Here is a 20,198-nt window from a genome sequence, read left to right on the forward strand (position 1 = left end):
CCTTGCTTTGTGTTTGTGTGACAACACAGTATCATTAAAAGTGAAAATTCATTAGTTTAATCTGAAACTTGATATTTGTTTTTCCTGCCTCTGTAATTCACCTTAGACATAGTTGACTCCAGGTGATTTGATAGCAAAATGTAGTCAAAAACAAAATTAAGCCACAACTTCCAAAGTGGATTGACTGAAAAGATTATTCCTGGTTACTGCAATAAATAAATTTCTTCTTGTTCAGTCTCCATACTCACACATACCCTTATGCCCTCACAGCCCCCACCCCAGTGATTTAAACGATTTAACAGGATTATAGCTGAAATTAAAAAAAAAAAAAAACTCAAAAGTATATTTTCAGGTTAAAAAAACAGGTTATAACATAGATTATCTAGTGAAACTTGACACATTATATCTACATTAAAACATCTGGAAGAATATTTACTGAGATACTAGGTTAAGTTGTTTGTGAATGAGCAGGGCATATGCATTCTTTATACTGTTTCTTGTCTATGTTTCCTAGTTATTATGACATAATAAAAATTAAAATAAGACAAAAAAGAACAGAACCCTTTTTAAAGTTTGTTTTTTACCCCTTGCTACTTCTAAACTGCAAATTCATCTCCTGTCATAACTGTCCTGCTCCTAAGATTGTTTTCAGGAGACGGGGCATGAATTAATGAATACTTAGGTACATCCAACTTCTAGATGTTGAAACTTAAGTTTCTTTGTAATATTTTATTTTTACAACTTTATCAGGTTATTAAATGAAGAAGGAAATCATATTAATGAAAAACAATATGAACTAACTCTAGCATCATGAAAGTATTGAGAGTTTTTTTTCCCTTGGCTAGAATAATTCTTGCCTGGGTAATAATGTTGTTTAGTATACTAAAAAAAAAAAAGCACCCCCCCCCAAAAAAAAAGAGAAGAGAAAAAATGCTGAATTAGAGAAAATATAGACATGAGCATATATTTTTAGAGGTATATAAGAAACATAATTATCTTATATTAAGAAATAAAAGTGGCAATAAAAGAGAGAATGCCAGACTTTTAATCTGAAGGTATATTTAGTTAATTCATTTGAAAAGTGGTACTTCCAGTCTTCTGGTACTTACCAAAAGCAAAAAAGTAGACAAGTAGACCTATGATCAATGCCAGGATCACCACCACTGCGATGACAACAAAACACACTATGAATGGGTTCAGGGATCTTGAGGCCGATGGCACCCGTGCTGGCCTTAGAAAGGGGAAGAAAATTGGAGGCCACTCATTTCACTTAGAGAATCCATCATTTTAGTGCTCATGATGATTTTCTGCCTTCCTAAGCCTCTTAGCTTGCACGTGGCTCTATTTATAGAAAAGTGACTGGTTTTTGATAGGAATATTGTTTCGAAAATGAGACGGAACTGAATAACACTCTCCTTAATGTTTTTTCTTTCCAATTTTTTTCAGCACTAAAATGTTGACATTTAGGTAGTTTGATAGAAGAATAAGTGAATCTGACCTGTGGTATGCAATTGCTTTTCCTTCTGCCAGTTGATGAAGTTCTCAAGAATAATAATAACTCTTTTCTATTTTACTACAACTTCTTCCAAGACCCTATGTTGGACACTGCTATAGTAAGCTCCCTTATCTGGGCACCATCCCCAGGGATGTGCTGAAGAGGGATCATTTTGAGTAGAGAGAGGGGTGGATGGAGTCAGAACAGTAGCATTTCCCACTGTACTATTCTCCATATTATTAAAATAGAGATATGGCCAGAGGCTGAGAGCTGAGATTCAGGAGAGTAGCAGGCACCTGAAATGAATTAGAACTATACCAGCAGCAGAGGATTTGCGTGATTTATCATTTTTTTTCACCCATGGATTCATCAATATCAGTGTAAGCCAATAGATTTATACTAACACAGTGTCTGGTATTACATTTGGCATATAACCCAGGCACTGTTTTCTTCACTGCCTCCCTCCCCACCACCGCACACACTCACACTGGAGAGGTCACCGGAAGAGCTGAGTGTGAATTCCTATTTTATCCCTTGTTTGCTTGGAGATCTTATTGTCATTTATCTAAGACTTTCTTCATCTGAAAATGGGAATAATACCTGCCTCACAAGGCTGTTTTGAAAATCAGTGAGGTTATGTTAGGTGTATAAAGTATATATTTCTATTAAATAGGTTATCCACTAAGCTGTGAGAGCCTTGAGGATAAAGATTCTATTCATGTGTATGTTTCTGACACTTTGTAGGGTGCCTGGCATATATAGGGGGTTCATAGATTTATGATATTTATAAATATTTATTGCATGTGTTAATTCCTGGGTGTGTTTTAGTTTTAAAAGCCTTAACAGAGCTAAAAAGCAGTTACATTTGGCCAGAATATAGTCTGGTTTTCATTTCTCTTATTTGTTTTGTTAGCATTCTCGTGTAAGTGTGAAGGGAATGCCATCAGATTCCGAGACTTTTAGGTTTCACAGCAGGGTCACCTGGTGGTGTTTGGGCTCTAACTGACTCATACCCTGATGAAAAGGCACTTCCTGGTATTTTACATAGTACTACCTGCACATTGTAAGTTATGTCTCTGAGACCAGTATCATTGCAGAAGTTATCAGAGGTAGATGTAGACTTGCCAACTTTCAATTTTGTTGAATAAACATATTAAAAATTACAAAAATTGACCTTGCTCAAACATTATTGTTTAATAAAAGGGCTTTTAAATATATAAAAGTAGGAAGGACTTAATCTCAGAATAACAAAAAAGATGTTGTTTAGCTTTAGCTTAGTGATGTCTTTTTATTACATTGCTCTTAAAATTCATTTTGCTAATGACTAGTGAAAACTGACTTTTACTGGTCCAGAGTCCGGCATTTGGGAATGACTACTGTATTGATTTTCTTATAGGAGAAAATTGGCACCTTGACATTTGCTGACTTTTTGATCCTCAGTTTACACTTGTGTTTCCTTATGGGTTTGTTGTACCAATGACATGTGGTTACAATTGCTGTGTTTGGCATGGTGAATTTAGTAAATGTCAGTGGTGCTGAGCAGTAGGAGAGCCAGAAAAAGGCAGAATTGGAGGAAAGCCAACTCAAATAAGTTGCATATTGATTGATTCTCCATCTCAATAACCAGGAAACTGACTGTATTTCCAGAAATGAGCAGAAGTGTCAAGATTTATGAGTGATAGATTGAGAAGTTCCTAAAAACCAAAGATTAAGTTGGAAGTCAACCACCCTCTGTCCCCCCAAAAAACAACAAAGGCTAGAGTCAGCATATGCTTTAGCTTGGATAAGCCTCCCATGAGAATGACTTTAGTGCCAATTTTGCTTTAGTTCACGGAAAGCATCTTAAACTCAATGCCTGAAAAACATCATGAGACATATGACTCAATGAACAAAGGGTGTGGACCTCAGATTACCTTAATCTCACAAGCCGTAATTAATTACATAAGAATGGGTTGCTCCACCCTATAGAAACAGCTGAAGAAATATCTGCTCTCTTGGTAGTAGTGCAACTTGTCATTGAACCTCTGTATGTGGCTGATTATAAAGCTTATGCCAACATGCACTAAATTGTGTGTAGTATTTACTTTGCAATCTACTAGAGAAAATATATTTGCTAATGCTGTCCGAATTTTGACTCATATGCAATGGAAACCTGCAAGCAAATACTTTGCTTTTAAAGCAGGACTCTGACCAATGAAATTCTTAGTGCTTGCATTTAAATAGCAAAACAGATACGCAGTTGTGATATTTTTAACCAGCTTCCCCCTCTTTCTTACTCTCTTTCATTGACTTGGAAAATTACATGAATGTTGGAAAACTTATTCTATACTTTCATTATGAGAGCCTAAGTGTCAGACACTGTGCAGGTATATTGCCAGTCTTCATATTAGCCATAATGTAGGTATTATGATACCTGCTTGAAAGATAGGAAAACTGAAGCTCAGAGAGTAAATAACTCATAATTTCTCAGGAGTGACAGATTTGGAAATGGAAATCAGGGTGGTTAGAATCAAGGAATGTGGACTTCCTCTGACATACACTTCCTCCCTCACACTACAAGAGATGGAAAAGCTTTGGGACTCCTATCTCTCCTGATATCACTTGGAGGAGGCTAAGAAAATCAACATCTGTTGAGAGCTTTATTAAACTGAATGCTCAGATTTTGTCCTTACACATATTAAATATGCAATAAAATAATTGTTGATTTAATTTTGATTTGAAAGTACACCTTACATTAATATATCATATTTATGTACAAATACATGTTAATTTCTGCCATTGGCACATAGTTACAAATATATGGTTGTGGATTAATAGAACCACTTGCCAATAACTTTCCATTATTTGCAAGAATAGAGGAAAACAGTGACAGGGTAATTGCAAATTCAATTGTATATAATATGTATGTATATAGAGGACTTCTAAACAATTTTGTGTCCACTTAAATAAGATATCAGGTATGATAATAAAGATTTGGCCCATGGTTGTTTTCCCGTGATATGCATTCTTCCTTGATGATCCCATACTATGCCATAGTTTCAGCAAGCATTTAATAAGGTAATATTTCCTAAGATACATCTTCAGCTCAGACCTCGTTTTTAAGCTCCACACCATCATTTCCAATTATGCATTGGACATCTTATGGATGTCCTAAAACCTCCTTAAATACAACAGTTCAGTTCAAAACTGAACTTGCTGTCTTTTTCTCCACCCTGTACTCATGCTTCCCTATTTCTACTATTGATAAATGTCACCACCATCTACCTGGTACCTTAAGTTAAAGACCCAGTAATTGGCTGTACCTGCTCCCTCTTGGTAACTTCCCACATTTAAGAGGTCATCAGTAGATTCTTTTCCTACTGTCTAAATCTCTCTGTCCATTCTGCCTATCTCTTTCTTAATTCTGGCTGCTATCATCTTGCTTGTATTACAAGAAAGGCCTCTTAACTGATCTCCCTTCTTCCATTAACTAGTCAGTTCATTCAAGAGCTATTTGGTGAGTGACTGCAGTGTTCTAGGCAAAATTTAATTGCTGGGAATACAATGAAAAGAAACAGTCATAGCAATCCTCATGGTGTCGGGAGAGAAATGTGTAAGATAAATAAGTAAAATAAAGGGAACAAAAAAGCAGAGAGGTGGGGAAGGGGGTGTGTATGGGGGTGCTAAAAATTTAGATTGAGTGACCAGCCTTGTTGAGGAGGTGACATTTGAGTAAAGACTAGAAGGAGTTGAGTGAGCAAGCCATCAAAATATCAGGGGGAGAATTATCTAGGCAGATGAACAGCAGTTTGAAGGCCCTGAGCCAGGAGCTCATGCAGTAAGTTTGAGGACCAGCAAGAGAGGCAGCTGAACTGGAGTGGAGTGAGAAAGTCAGGGGTGGCGGGCACTGAAGGAAAATGAGGGCAGAAAGATAAGAAACTAGGAGTTAGCAGCTCGGGAAAGATCACTTAGGGCTTTGCATGTAAGGACGTCGGTCTTTATTTTGAGTGAGACAAGTCTTAGAGGGTATTGAACAAAAGATTAACATCAGATCTATTTCTTTAGTAGGATCACTCTGGGCACTTTGCAGGGAGTAGTGGCCCTGGGATGCAGTGGGAGACCACTTAGGAGATTATTAAATAATTTAAGTGAGAGATGATGGTAGTTTAGACAAGGGTGGTAGCAATGGAGGTGGTGAGAAGTGGTCAGAGTCTGGGTATATTTTGCATTTAGACCCTAGAGGATTTGCTGGTGATTCACTTATGAGATATGGGGAAAAGAGGAATCGACTGAATTAAAGGTTTTTGCTTCTTTCCAATCAATTCTTTACAATTCTTCTAGGGATTTTAAAAATGTAAATCTTAGAATCTGGCATCCTCCCCTTCTGATACTTCATTTGAAATTTATCTATTGCTCATCAGAGTTCTCAGATGGCATCCAAACTTTCCAGGGCACTTAAGGCTAATCAAATCACATCTGCAATTTCAACTTCTGCCACATTCTCACTTGCCACCTAACCCCAGCCAGATCAAATGTCACAGCCGCTTCTGTGTGTGCTGTCTTTTGCCTGGAAACTTTCATATCTCAGCTGCCTGGATACTTCTCATTTTATCCTTGAAATAATTCAAACATCTTTAATTTCCCTCTAGGTAGTTAACTTTTTCTCCCCTTGCTGCCCCTCATCTGATTTCATAATGCTCAGTGATGTTCTATTATAATCCTTATCCCTTCATGTGCCTGCATCCACATCTGGACTGTGGCTCCTGAAAGAAGGAGATGCATCTTGTCTGCCAGGATATGCCCCATTCCTAGCACAGAACCCATTACAGAGTCCATATCAGGCATTGCTATGGAAAAGTTGATGAATGGCTCTGCAAAAATGGGTTTAAAATAATTTTACTATTGTTTGGAGGGACTTTATATAGGATTGTGTGCCGTGCATTCTTACTTTAAACACTGAAAAAAATACAGATCAGAGAATAATCTTTGCCATCTATCGGGTGCTTACCGTGTACCTGGCTGAACTTTTTTACATCATTTAATTTAATCCCTGCTTAGAAACCCTGGTTTACAGATAATGAATGAGAAGCCTAGTTACTTAGCTAGTAAGAGAGTTGGAATGCGAATCCAGGTCTGTCAAGCTCAAACTACAAGTGGCCACTTCAGATAGCAGGAAGTTTTCTGTTAATTATCATGTTGTTATTATTAATTTCTATCACATTTACTACCTTATTGTTGATACTAAGAAATGGAAAGTTCAAAAATATTTCTACAGACCTTGTATTGCAGGATACACAAACACACATACTTGAGTATGTATGTGTTTACATTATAAATTGGAGTTATGAAGAATATGAGAAATGTTTCCAAAGTAGAGGGACTTACTGTTTAAGTACCTTTCATTAACTCTAGGTGGTTGTCATGAGGCAGGCAATAGAGACTATCCATTTCAATGATTTAATTTTTTAAGTTGAGGATCACTTTGTTCAAGTTCTCAAAAAGCTTGGAAGCTCAGTGATATAAAATAGATGAAAATAGAGTAGCTTCTCTCTTTGAATTTGAGTTGTGGGAAAGGGATCCTTTCCTATTTCCAACAAATCACTGATCTACTCCAATACTTTATTTATCTATTTCTTAAGGTTTTTGTTGTTGTTGTTGTTGTTGTTCTTGATAACCTTAAGTATATTCTAAAAGAAAAGAGAGACACAGGATTATTCAGGAATGCACAGCTGTATGATTGCAGTCAGAGCCATAGTTTTAAGGATTCTTGAATATATTTGTTTTATTAAACCATAATGCATTCTGAAAACTCCGGGTTTATATGGAAGATAAAATTCTTATCCTTGAATCACAAACCCACAATATTTTGTATGTGTGTACCTTTGGAATGCACTGCATGACTTTCTTTTAACTCAATGATTTATTTTCCTATTTAATTTTGTCTTGGGTAGCATTTAAATAAGTTTCCATTCCTGAGGATATAAATCACTTTATACCAGTTGAGGATACAGAGACTGGGCAAATGGTAAGGGACCTGAACAAGACTATGCTATACTTTTTTGATTACTAGGAAAAGAACTTCTCTGGGAGACAGAGACAATTATAAAAGGGTGTTCTTTGGGCTGCGTGCAGCTCTACTCTGGGGCACACAGCTTGGCAGGCAGCATAGGTGCCATCTTGGCTTTCAGTCTCCCTCTGAGCCAAGCATTTTTGTACACTGCACAAACTGCACAACTGTCCATAGCAGGCCTGAAATGATGTGTCAGAGTTCTGGAATCTGCTACTTGTGGGGAAAGCCAATCTAGGATTCAAATTCTTCTCATAAAATTTGCAAATTGATATGGACAAATGACTAGTAGGTATGTATGTAAGCATGTGCGTATGTATATATGCATGTAGTTGTTGAGTTGGGGGTTCATGATGGTTCAGGAGAACCTGCTGCCAGGGAAGCCAAGAGTGTGAGCTCAGTTACTTCACAGGCTAGTTTAGTTCTTCTTTTCCTAGGACTCAGGCTATACCTGGAACTCAGGCTCTTACTAACAGATCTAGGCCACAGAAACAACCCCATGAGAGGGTGAGGCCACAATAAGACAAATCCATCCTTACTGCTAGGAGAAAAATAAATTCCTTTCCTATGATGCTCTATTCATACTTTGTCTAATTTGTTCTAAACCCTAAGGGATCATTTTCATATACTGGAAGTTTATGGGCATTCTTTCTCCAATTTATTGTTAAATCTTTGAAATATATTTTAAGATGCTTTGCAGCAATTACTTGATTAAATTTTTTTACTGGGTTGTAGTGTTTGAGGATATATCTTAAGCAGTATTAAACAATTATTAGAGAAGGGAAAAATGATAGGTTATGCTTCATCACAGTATATCTAAGTTTAATTTATTTGGACCTAGTGACATTGAAAAATTGTTCCAGTTTTGTAATATGTTCTTTATTAATAATGTTCACTTTATATTTCTGCAATAAGTAAGGAAGTTAAAAATGATCATTATTTTCTTTTTGAGATATCCTTCATTCTAATATCAGTCATGTTTCTGAAAAGAAGGATCTGATATATAAAAGATTGTTTTAATTGACTTTAAACTTCTGAGCATAGTGTTTAATTCTTGCATTGTAAAAGACTTTTCTGAGAGGATGTGGAAACAGAAGTGGAGTTAGGAGGTGTGGATTCAGATACTCTGTCAAATCTAAGCTGTGAGATCTCACGTAAATCATAACTTTTCCAAACTCTAGTTGCCTTGTTTTAAAAATGGACAAAACAATACCTTCCTTATCCAAAAAAATCCAAATAAAATGTATATGACACTTGTTTGTAAATTCTGAAAAAGTTTTCCAGAATTTAAGGAATTATTGTAGCGACAACTAGGAAATATACTAGAAAAGACTCAAGAACTAAAGATTGTTATACCAGTAGCTGTTGAGTAATCATAAATGAGTCCTTCAAACAACATGGAGTCTCAGTTCCCTAGCTATATAATGGTGATAACAATACTCACCACACAGAATTTTGTGAGAATTAAAACATAATATTTATGCTATATAAATTGTAAAGTGCTAAAGAAGCAGTTTAGAGTAAGATGAAATTCTTTTCATTAATCAGTTTAATCTTATATATTACCCTGTTTATATTTAATCTATCATCAAGAGAACAAAGTGCACTTCGTTCAAAATACTCAATTTTTCCTATTTACTTATTCTAGTCCTTTTTTTTTTAACCTAGTCCACACTTTTTCAGCTTACTTTATACACATTTTTTTTCAAAGATGACTTCTAATTTATATCTTTAGTTGTAACATTTATTATGCACTCCGGTTTCTTCCAACTTAACACCTGGGTGTTATCACACAGATACTTTACACCAAAGGGCACATGTCCACAGCTGCCTCCATTGAGGTACTTTTTGCAGTAGAGAAAAATTAATATTAGTTTTCTACTCTTCTCCTGTAATCATTAATTTCTTTACTTAGAAATATTAGATTTACATGCCTATTATTTTGCTAGACATGCAAAAATAAATAAGATAAAATTCCTTAAGTAACTTTAGAGTGATAGGTAAAAAGTGCCACATAAGCACTCCAAATGTTACAGAAATTGAGAGGTCAGAGAAGTAACTTTTGGTTAAAGGATGGAGGGACTGTTAGGAATCTTCATGGAACATGTAGCATGTGAGCTATACTTTGCAGGACGGGTAGAACTTCTGAGTAGATGAAAAAACAGAAACAAAAGAGATGAAAAGTGCAAAGTGTGCTTGGAGAACGATAATTGGCCTTGTAGGCAAGTAAGTGGAAAATAATCTGGAAAAATAAAATCAATTGAGATTATAGAAGACATTAAATATGTTGGATTTAGAGTCTTTGCTTTAGAGCAAAGGACATGACTGAGGGTTTGGATTTATAGATTTGAGGATTTATAGATTTCATAAAGGATTTTATAGATTTCATAAAGAACTTCCCATTATTATAGCCTTAGGTATTCAGTAATAAGTAAAAGCACTTGGCATTGTGAAAATCAGTGTGTGTATATATAATTTAGGCAGTTATCAATTAATATTTACTAAATACATATAATCACCCATTGTTCTAAGTGAAATAATTTTATATATGAGACTAAAAATGCATTGAACCATGACCCAGGGAAAATGAACTTTTATTGTGGCTTACAAGTAGAAAAGAAAGAAATACAAACTTTCATTTATACTTCTTTTACTAGCCTACACTTAAAAGAGGCATGAATAGTCTAATGAATGAAACAATATAGAAACTACTCATGCTGGGTGCTTAATTATTTAAACAGTTGACTGTTTAATAGAGTAGAAGTGGTCTTTCAGTAGCTGATTGTTTTGGGTACTTATGGCATCATATAATGAGACCAAGGTCAAAGGTTTCATTTTAGATAGATTTTCCCAAGTAGTTCATAGCTATAGGCTAAGCCTTTGTTCTTATTTGCTATTCTGCAAATTTACTTATTTGCTATTTTGCAAATGTTTCTTTCTTCCTTATGCAGCCTGAACTAAGCAGTTTTTCTCAAATTTATACGAGCAAAGAAACATTTATTTGTGAAATACTTAACATTTTGAGGAACACAATGTTCCTGAAACTCAGTGAAGAATATGCTCTTCTGTGAGTTCTAACTTACCCAAGGCACTGTTTCTGCAGGAGAGGAATGGAAAATCTATTGCACACCCAGTTTAGATGGCATTCTCATTCGTATTTAAATACGCAAAGATACCTCTTGCTGTTCCTCTCTCTCCATTTTGGATACTTGGGAAGTATCCAAACTTGTAGCTGTTTAGTGCAGTTGCAGTTGTTCATTTCAGTACTTCTTAAATTTTAATATATATATGAATTTAAAAATGCAGATTTACATTGAGTGAATCTGGGGTTAGGCTCAAGATTCTGCATTTCCAGCAAGCTCCCAGGTGATGCTGATGCTATTGGTCCAAGGACCACACTTTGTGTAACAAAGATTTTTGGATACAGTTAGATCAGAGTAGCTCTGAGACAGAACAGGATGATATTATTGAAGGCATACTAGTTTCTTCTGTTTCCTAGACTCCAGGTACATAGACAGCCCTCTTCTGGTATAAGATCGTCATGAAATGTTCAAAACCTTAACTAACTGCTTTGTTAAAATATACTGACCCTAATACATATTTGTTTTCTATAGGAAATAAATGTGTGAAGGATTTAGGGGCCCTTACTCCTAGCTCAGTGTGACTTAATGTAAATTGAAAGTATCAGGGTATTTCCTGTTGCATTGTTTCTACAAAATGTATCCCAGTGAGGTGAGGGATTTGGTATATCACACCCTGGAGAAGCACAAGGCAGCACTTATTGCCCCAGATGAGTTCATCCTCCAATATTTGATTTTATTATTATATATAGACTCAAGTACTTAAAAATTCTAACAGTTACCAAGGAGATGATCCTATTTAATTTGTATAGAAAGATATATACCAGGTTTTAAAACATTGTTTACTTAGGGAGGGGTGCAGGGAAGGAGGAAAGGAGGTGCTGTGAATAATGGGGTAGGAGAACAAAAAGACAAATACATTATTAAATACACAAGTTAAATAAAAATCTGTTAGTAAAGAGTCTCAGCAAGAAAGACATTTCAGCGCAAATTGGGTGAAATAAGTTAGTGGGCATGATAGAGTAGAGAATCCAAAAATTTCTTGGGATTATTCTCCCAGTGCTACTAGTAAGGGTTATTACTAGTAACTTGGGAGGAGTGGAGACTGAAATCAGAACCCCATATGTATTTATCTTGGATAATTCTGTTTAACTATATCCAGCAAATGATAATTGTTCTCACAGAAAGAGTAGCTTCTAATGAATCATGGACCAAACCCAAGATTAGTTGTTTCAGATGCTATTGAGTAATACTTAATTTCATCAGTATATTTTTAAAAACAGCATCTTGTACTCAGTCCCTTCTGAACTGAATCCTAGTGGCTTCTTGCCCAGATTTTCTAAAGAAGCAGAAGAAAGAATTGAGATTCTCAGTATCATTTTTCTATAATGACTTTGTGTCATAATGGAATGAGCAGAGTTCCAAGGTCAATAGCATTAATATTTTTGAAGCCTACACAATAGAATGTATTCCTCAGAGCTCAGGAAAAATATTGTAGATACCTTTTATCTTGGGAAGAAATATGCACAATGGCAGGGTGGGTGGTGGGGAAACAGTGTTGAAGGGATCAGAAAAGCTACTTGACATTAGACAAATCACTTCTCTGGATTTGAGTTTTCCCCTTTGTCACTTAATGAAGAATGAGTGAATTTCCTTATCACCTTCACACTGCTCTTTTCTTTCCTTGCTTCGCATGGATGGTTCCTTCTTATTTCCACGACCACTCTATGAGGTAGATTCTCTTACCTCTACTACACACTTTCAACTTTTGTAAACACTTTATTCCCTTAAGAATGTCTGTCTTACATGTTCCTTATGCATGTCCCTATCCTGACATCACCCTCCTCCCCTCTGCAGCAAACTAAGCTCCATGAGAGAGGCAGCAGTTGAGAGCACAGACTTTGAAGCTGGACTAAGGATTCAAATTCTGCTTTTGCCTTCTACTTGCTGTGTGAATCTGGAAAGTTACCTTACTTCTCCTCATTTCCTTATCTGAAAAATGGAGGTAACAGTAGTATCTACCTTCAGGCTGTAGTGAAGATAAATGACTTAAAAACTTATTAATACAACTGAAATATTGTCTGACACCTGACCCTGTGTCAGTGTGTGGTCAGTCAAGCAAATGAGGGCAGGGACTGATTGTGATTGGTTCTCCACTGTATCTCCTGAAGTTTTTGATGGTCTGTTTTAAGTGTATCTGTACAGTGAGAGGATGGATTAGATGATGGAAGTGAGGCCCTGTCTACTCTGTGAACATTTCCATGGTTCTAACATGGGAATGAAGAGCTGAACACATAAGGCATTCCTTTCTGTCTCCTGAACAAATGTATCTATAATCACTGTTTTTTCTGTTTTTATATACTATTCCTATGAAATACTAGTCCTGTTGGGAGGATTGAATTTTTAATTGCTGTACAAGTAATATAGAAAGAGTACATTACTATAGTGATAATCATAAATTTTGTAATCAGACAGACACAGTGTGACTCTGGGCAAGTGACAAAACCTCTCTGAACCTTAGTTTCCTCATTCTTAAAATGGGGATAATAACATGCATCAGAATGGGGTGAGAATTAAATGAGGTGCTGTTTGTAAAGTACTTAGAACTCTGGCTTATATTCAATAAATGGTAAATTCTACATTCCTCTTTTAGGTAGAACCCAGCTCTAGCTGCTAATACCATTCTTTTGTAATGGCCTTTTGTAAGAGCAATAACAATTCTGCAGAATCACAGAATGTTACCTCTGGAAGGGAACTTCAGGAATATCCACTCCATCTTACCCATTATGCAGATGAATAAACTGATCTAAAGAGAGATTAAGTAGTGGTACAGAGGTATCTCTTGATTTTTCATCTGTGATCTTTTTTTGAGGTCTTACTAATTTTTTTTGCAACTCGGGACGTGGTGGACACTCTATTAACACTGTTTATTAAATGAATGGTGGAAAAATCAATAGATAATTGAGTTCTCTTTACACTATTTTGCTGGGCACTGGGGACATTTTTAAAAAATGGCCAAAGAATTATCCTGCTTTAAGGCATTCATGAGTTTCTGAAGGAGGATAAGGTGAAACCTATTAGCAGCATTTCACACCCTTGACTATTCCTCTTTATTGAAATAGTCTCTTTCTGTTGTTTTTCATGATTTGACACATCTTTTTATCCTTCTGATGCCCTTTGCTGGTTGCTTCTCTTCTATTCAACCTTAAGAGTCTGCTGCTACATGCTCTGTCTTGGGTGTTCACTTTTCTCTCTAGTTGATTTCATTTAATCAACTTTAATTACCATCTAAGCTAACAGTTCTCAAGCTTTTCTGTGTGTAAAAATCGATTGAAAAGTTTATAAAAATGAAAATTCCTGCATCCAACACTCAGACTGTTCAGTAGATCTGGTCTTGCTGCTCAAAAATTTGCATTTTTAACAAGTGCCCTAGGGGATCCAGATAGAAATAAACCAGATATTACACTGTGAGAAATGCTGATCTATATATGATTTTGAGACTGAAATGTTCAACTGCATCTTTCACATATCCCCACTTGATGTTTAGAACGCAACATTTCCAAAGCAGAATTGTCTTCTCCCTTCTAACACTGACAACCTCTCTCTGCCCCATCAGATAGACTTTTTTTTTTTTTGACATTTTCTTTTTTAGTAAATGATACCTACATCCACCAAGTTATTCATGTGGAAACCCTGAAAATCATGATTGATTTCTCTCTCATCCCTCACATCCAATTGAGTGTCAAGTTGCATCCTTTTTACTTCTTAGATATGTCACAAGTTTTGTCACAACTCCCAGCACTTTTGTTGGAGCCATATTCATTCCATTTCTGAAATACGGAACTAGCCTCAAGCTGGTCTCCCTTCATCGATGGGTATCTCCCCCTCTCCACAGTGATCATTCTCTAGAGAGAGTCAGAATGATCTTTTTAAAATTCTAATATAATAATGTCTCTGCCTTTGTCAAATCTTTGTTTTTCATTTCGCTTAGAATATAATCCCAGCTCTTTAATATGGCTTTCAGAGACTGGTATGATCAGTTTCCTGCCTGCATTTAATTTTTGCTTAAATAATACTTCCTCAGAGAAGCCTTCCATAAACTCCTAGATAGTTTACTATAATACTTATTTTTGTATCATCTTATTAAACAAATCAAAGTGAAATCACATATTTTCATTTTAATCATTGATATGGTTGCTCCTGGCAAGGAAGATTGTGATTTTCAGTAAAAACTACCTTTTGCTCTGCTAAGATTTCCATAGAATAAATGTGTTCAATGACAGTTGCTTCCATTCATCTTAATTAATCAGAGTCCCTAAACTTCTTTTCATAGTGCTTGTCACAAGTAGAATTAAATAGATACTTACTTGTTTAATTTTTTTAGTGCCTGCCTTCCCAATAAATGACATGAAAACAGAGTCTAGGCCTTTCTGTTCCATTTCTGTATGTCTAGCACTGAAAACAACAACTCACAAAAATTAGGCACTCAAAAAGTGGATTTTTTTCATTGGATGAATAACATAAATGAATTAAATAAAGCATAAGAAATAATACAATAATTATCACAAAAGAGGTATAAATAAAGTGTTTGGGTATGTAAGATTCAAAATGGCTTATTTGCCATATTGATTTATAAGTTATTTTCAAGCATGAGCATTTTGGGTTTCCCAGTGAATGACTGTGGACTTGAGGGATCACTACCTGCCTTTGGGAATCATCAGCTGAAACAGTTTTGGAAAACATGTAACTGGATAAGTAGAGCTAGAAGAAAAGAAATTGTATTTCATATTACTTACAATTTGGGCAATAGGAAAATGAGAAAGATACAGCATATAAACTCAGAAAGTTTGACCAGTAGGATAAGAGAAAAATCAAGGGAGAATAATGTTTTGGAAGCTTTAAGACTGTATTTCAAGGAGGAAATGATCTGCTGTGAAGCTGTTAAGTAAAATGAGCTCTGAGATCTGACCATTGGATTTTACATTTGGATGATCACTGGAGAGCTAGACAAGAGCTATTTGAGACTGTGAAGATGAGAATCTGCTTGTAATGGGATAAGAGGAAAAGTTAAAGATAAACATGCATACACCCTATGGTCCAGAAGATTCATTTGCAGGAACACACCTAAGAGAAACTCTTGGTTGTTTGTACCATTTGACCCATTTAAGAATGTTCAAAGCTGTGTCATTTTTAATGGTAAAATCCCCAAAGAGTGGTTATGTAAGTTATATTAGACTCTTAGAATGGAATATCACATAGCTGTGAACATGAATGAGTTATTACTATACACTTATAAAGCATAATTTTGATCCCATAAAATGAATTTAAAATATATGTAGAACTAAACAATATGTTCTTTAGGGAATATATATGTGTGTGTGTGTGTGTGTGTGTGTGTGTGTGTGTGTGTATAGTGAAACCATAAAGAAATTTAGATACATGCCAGATAACAGTTACAGGGCCAAAGTGAGGGGAGGGCAGTTAGTGGATAGGATGTAATTGAGGAAGAGTCCACAGAGTTTTCTAAAGTACTGATGATATTATTTTTCTTAATAAAGTTGAGTACCTAGAGGTCCATTTTTACAGTTAGTCTTTATGTGTGATATATTTAACAATAAAAATTTTAAAAAGTAAAAAAGTGAATGGAAGAAGAAAATAAGAATAGAGGCAGTGGGTCTAAACAAACCTTTACAAGAGTTTTGCTGTTAAGAGGAGGAAATGAGAAATGAGGCAATAGCTAGAGAAGGGATATGGGTCAAGGGAGGAATTTTTTTAAACTGGAGATAGCTTGGTATCTCTTTATACTAATGGGAATATTCCAGCAGAGAAGGAAACTGTATGTTTTAATGTATTTAACTCAGAATAAAAAATTATCAGTGTTAGAAAAATGTTCAGTAGATCTTTTTATCCACTAACTTGAAACTTGAACTCACATATCCTTTTATTAACCATTGATACACTTGTTCATACTCCTGACACATGGATATCATAAATATTCTAAAGAATCTGCCATTTTTTTCTGCTGAGTTATTCATTAGTGTAAACTTTCACAAAGTCAGTTTTATTTTTCAATGATCTTAGTCACCCAGTGAGTGATTTCAGGCTTAGGATGGTGCTTTACTTTTACATATCATGCACATATGCCAGATTTGGACTTAATACTCTGAAAAACTGACATTATGGCAAGTTTTCTTTGCTCAAGGGAATGCTATCCTTCAAGTTGGAGCAACAGCTTTTAAGGAAATGGATTAGGTATCTTTAGGTTCCCTTAAAAATAGACATTAATTCTTGTTCTTATGACTTATTTTAGGGGTATCAACCAAAGCCATCTTGGGGGCTGGACTGACATGAGCCAGATGAGTAACAGTTTCTGAGGAAGTAGCTTGAGTATCTTTTGGAGGGCAAATTGGCAGTGGATATAGGAGATTTGTTAGAAAATATATGATTCTAGGTGACTGATAGCAGTCACCAGTATTATAATGCCATCACCACTCCCCATCCTTTACCAACATTAGAAAAACATTCTGACCAAATGGGCAGCTGTTTTAGCATGTGGCCTAAGGTTTTTATGGATAATACCTTATACCTTAAATGTGCCATTTTGGACTCTTAACTGTAAAGCTGGTCCACTTGACTAATTTCCATTAAGAAATATATCCTTTGCCTGATGATTTATAATTTTAAGCATGGTTTCTGAAAGTTAAAATCACAATTCATTAGACAGAATAGAAATAACAGGTAGAATTTGGAATGTATTTCTGACAGTTTTGGCTTTTTATTTCATGGCATTTGACTGGCTTTCACATGTCTCTGCAGTCAGTTAATCATATCATGAGCATGGACAAAAAGGAAGAAAATGGAAATGAGATTTGTTACAATGGAAAGAGTCCTGCTAAGGCATGTCCGTTCCTGAGCTGAGATATGCTCATTTACAGTAAATCTTTCCTTAGACTACATTCTGAATTCTAGCTTTTAATCTTCATCCTATTTTCCAAATCTTACCTCATATTTTTTATGTAATCCAGTTGACAAGACACTCTCCTAGAGGACCTGAGAAAATTTGGAATACTTAAAAGATTTGAAATGAATCATGATTATATCATAATGCCAGGTTCCTGGGTCCCTTGGTGGTAGGATTTCCTTCTTCACGTAGGGATGAACAGGTAGGTAAAGGAAGGAACATACCAACTTTGCAAGCTTCAGGAGAGGACAAACTAAAAGAGGTCTGAGAGTTTAATTTATATATAAAAGTAATCAAACCATCCAAAAGAACCCAGTCTCAACCAAAAGTATCACAGAATTACCTGGAGATTTACCTAAAATTACCTAAAAATGACCTAGAACTACCTAAAAACATATTACTTTAATTTTCCTTCCCCTCCACAATTTGGATAACCTGCTTCCTCAGAGCATATGGAAGAATTAGAAAATAGTGAAGTGTGAGGTTTTTTTTTTTTTTTTTTTTTTGATTGGAGATATTATGGTATGTCTTGATGCTGTTGGGAATATTCCAGTAGAGAAGAAATCTATGTTTTAATTCATCCTGTGCAATATTAAACTCAGGCAGATGTCCTGCTTTAGAAATAAGATTGTCAAAATAAAAATTTGTCTATTTTTTAACTCCCCAAGCCATTTAAATATGCTCTCCCCTTCCCACACAAATTCTGCTCTTTATTCAGATTGAAAGAAGGCATTATTTCCTAGTCATGGGCCCTCAAATTGATGAATGAAAGTCCATAAGTTATTTTCAAAATTTCACCAATTTGGCATGGTAACTCTGATTATCTCATTTCAGTAAAAACCAACCAACTAACCAATGAACAAAACCAATTGTGAATTATATATTTTCAGGTTAATAAAAAAGGGAAAACTGATTATTTATAGATACAGCTTATTTTTAAGAGCCAAAATATTTCAAAGTGTGATCCGTAGAAACCAAAGTTTCAAAGAAGAGTTCTTTGTAATTGGAAAGTTTGGTTCTGATTGAGCGTCATATTTCCTACAAGGATGGGTCAGTTTAGAAATTAGATTGATTCCAGGCATTCTGAAATTGTACTTCTTTTTCATTATGTGCATGTTTCCATGTTTTCCTCTATTTTCCTTTGAATGACATCTAGCTGTTTATGAGGATCAATTTTTTTAAAAAATCAGAGAAATTTCTTTGTGAGATTAAAAATATTTCTGCAAAATACATTTCTAACTGTATTGTGACTACCAAAACAATACTACATTGTTACAGAAGGTTTAGGAATGATGGAAAAATATAATTCATAAGCTTACCACTTTAATACAGCAAACATGATTACTGTTTTGTATTTCTCATTAGACTTTTTCACATGTGTAACTGTACAAAGTGCTAGTCAATGATTAAATACAATTTTGTGATTCACTTTCACATAAAATGAGAAGATACAATATATAAATTACTTTATAGATTTTCACCTATTTTAATAGGTTATTAAACCTATCCCTTGTTTGAATGTGAAATAATTTTTATTATTTTTATATTATTAATTGTTAATTATTATTTATTTTTGAAAACTTAGACTGCTACCCATTTTTTACTCATATATATTCAAACACACATAATTGTACATATATTTTATTAAAACGATTTTAATTTTGATCAAGTTTTCTAAAGTTCAGGAGATTTAAAATAAACTCAACTACACAACATGGCCAACAGATTGTCCATATTTTGTTTATTTCCCTTTTAAAATGACTTAATTAGTGTCATATTTTTCTGTGTTCATGAGAAGACAAAACGAACAATACACTCAGATGCAGATACAAACAAATCAAATTATATAATTTTGAGATTGTACCATCTGACTCTAGATTGTGCTACAATTTGTTGCTTTTTTATGTGAAAGTGTATGAAAATAAGCAGTTATTAACTAGAAAGGAAACTAAGTAGATACTATTTTTTTCTTAAGTATCAACAAAAACTTACTTGTAAATAACAATACCATAGTGTATAAAAGGTAGACAAATACTGTCTTTACTTTCTTAAAGAGGACTTTAGAATCCACTGCACATGTAGTAATGATACTGTGACAGGAGTAAAAATACATAATCCTCAAAAAATTTTCAAACAACAGAGGAATTTTTTTTACTGCCTACATTTTAAAATCCACACATCACTTTTTTGAAAATTAAACACGAGAAAACAAAAACAATTCCTTATTTAAAGACATGTTTTCATAACACTAAGCTGTCTCTTCAGGTTTATTAATTTCATAAAAAATTCAGTTAAGCAGCCAAGCACCGTATTTAAACAATATCAAACATATTATCTAAACAATATTTAAGAGTTTTAATGAAGTTTTGGGAAAAGTAACTAGAAGATTGTGAGACATAGCCAAAATTTCTTACGTTTCCGTACATTTTTCACATGCTTTATGATATAGTAAAACTTTCAAAATTGTGGAGAAAAAAACAAGACTTACCTGTACATTTTAATCCTGAGTAATGAAGAAGTCCTTTTTTCTGTCTATCCAATTGCTCTGAGGTTTCCATTCAAATGAATGACTCTCATGTATGATCTATGAAGGAACTGAAGACAAAGGAGGAAATC

General features: G+C 34.8%; 1 protein-coding gene across 2 annotated transcripts in view; it reads right to left on the bottom strand.

Annotated features, from left to right (window-relative positions):
* The window catches only part of TMPRSS11D (transmembrane serine protease 11D), a 47,769-nt gene extending 27,571 nt beyond the window's left edge, over positions 1-20,198 (bottom strand). Inside the window, exons 1-3 of one of the 2 annotated variants that reach the window (XM_045504689.2) lie at positions 20,071-20,093; positions 17,624-17,671; positions 1,110-1,231 (exon numbers count right to left, since the gene is read on the bottom strand). In XM_045504689.2, the coding sequence (XP_045360645.2) occupies positions 1,110-1,231; positions 17,624-17,671; positions 20,071-20,078 (178 nt within the window). In that variant the 5' untranslated portion in view covers positions 20,079-20,093. Of the gene's footprint in view, positions 1-1,109; positions 1,232-17,623; positions 17,672-20,070 lie in introns of both variants that reach the window. The other variant, XM_045504690.2, reaches the window with a different exon arrangement.

This window comes from Camelus bactrianus, chromosome 2 (assembly GCF_048773025.1).
Source record: "Camelus bactrianus isolate YW-2024 breed Bactrian camel chromosome 2, ASM4877302v1, whole genome shotgun sequence".
Classification (NCBI taxonomy): Eukaryota; Metazoa; Chordata; class Mammalia; order Artiodactyla; family Camelidae; genus Camelus; species Camelus bactrianus.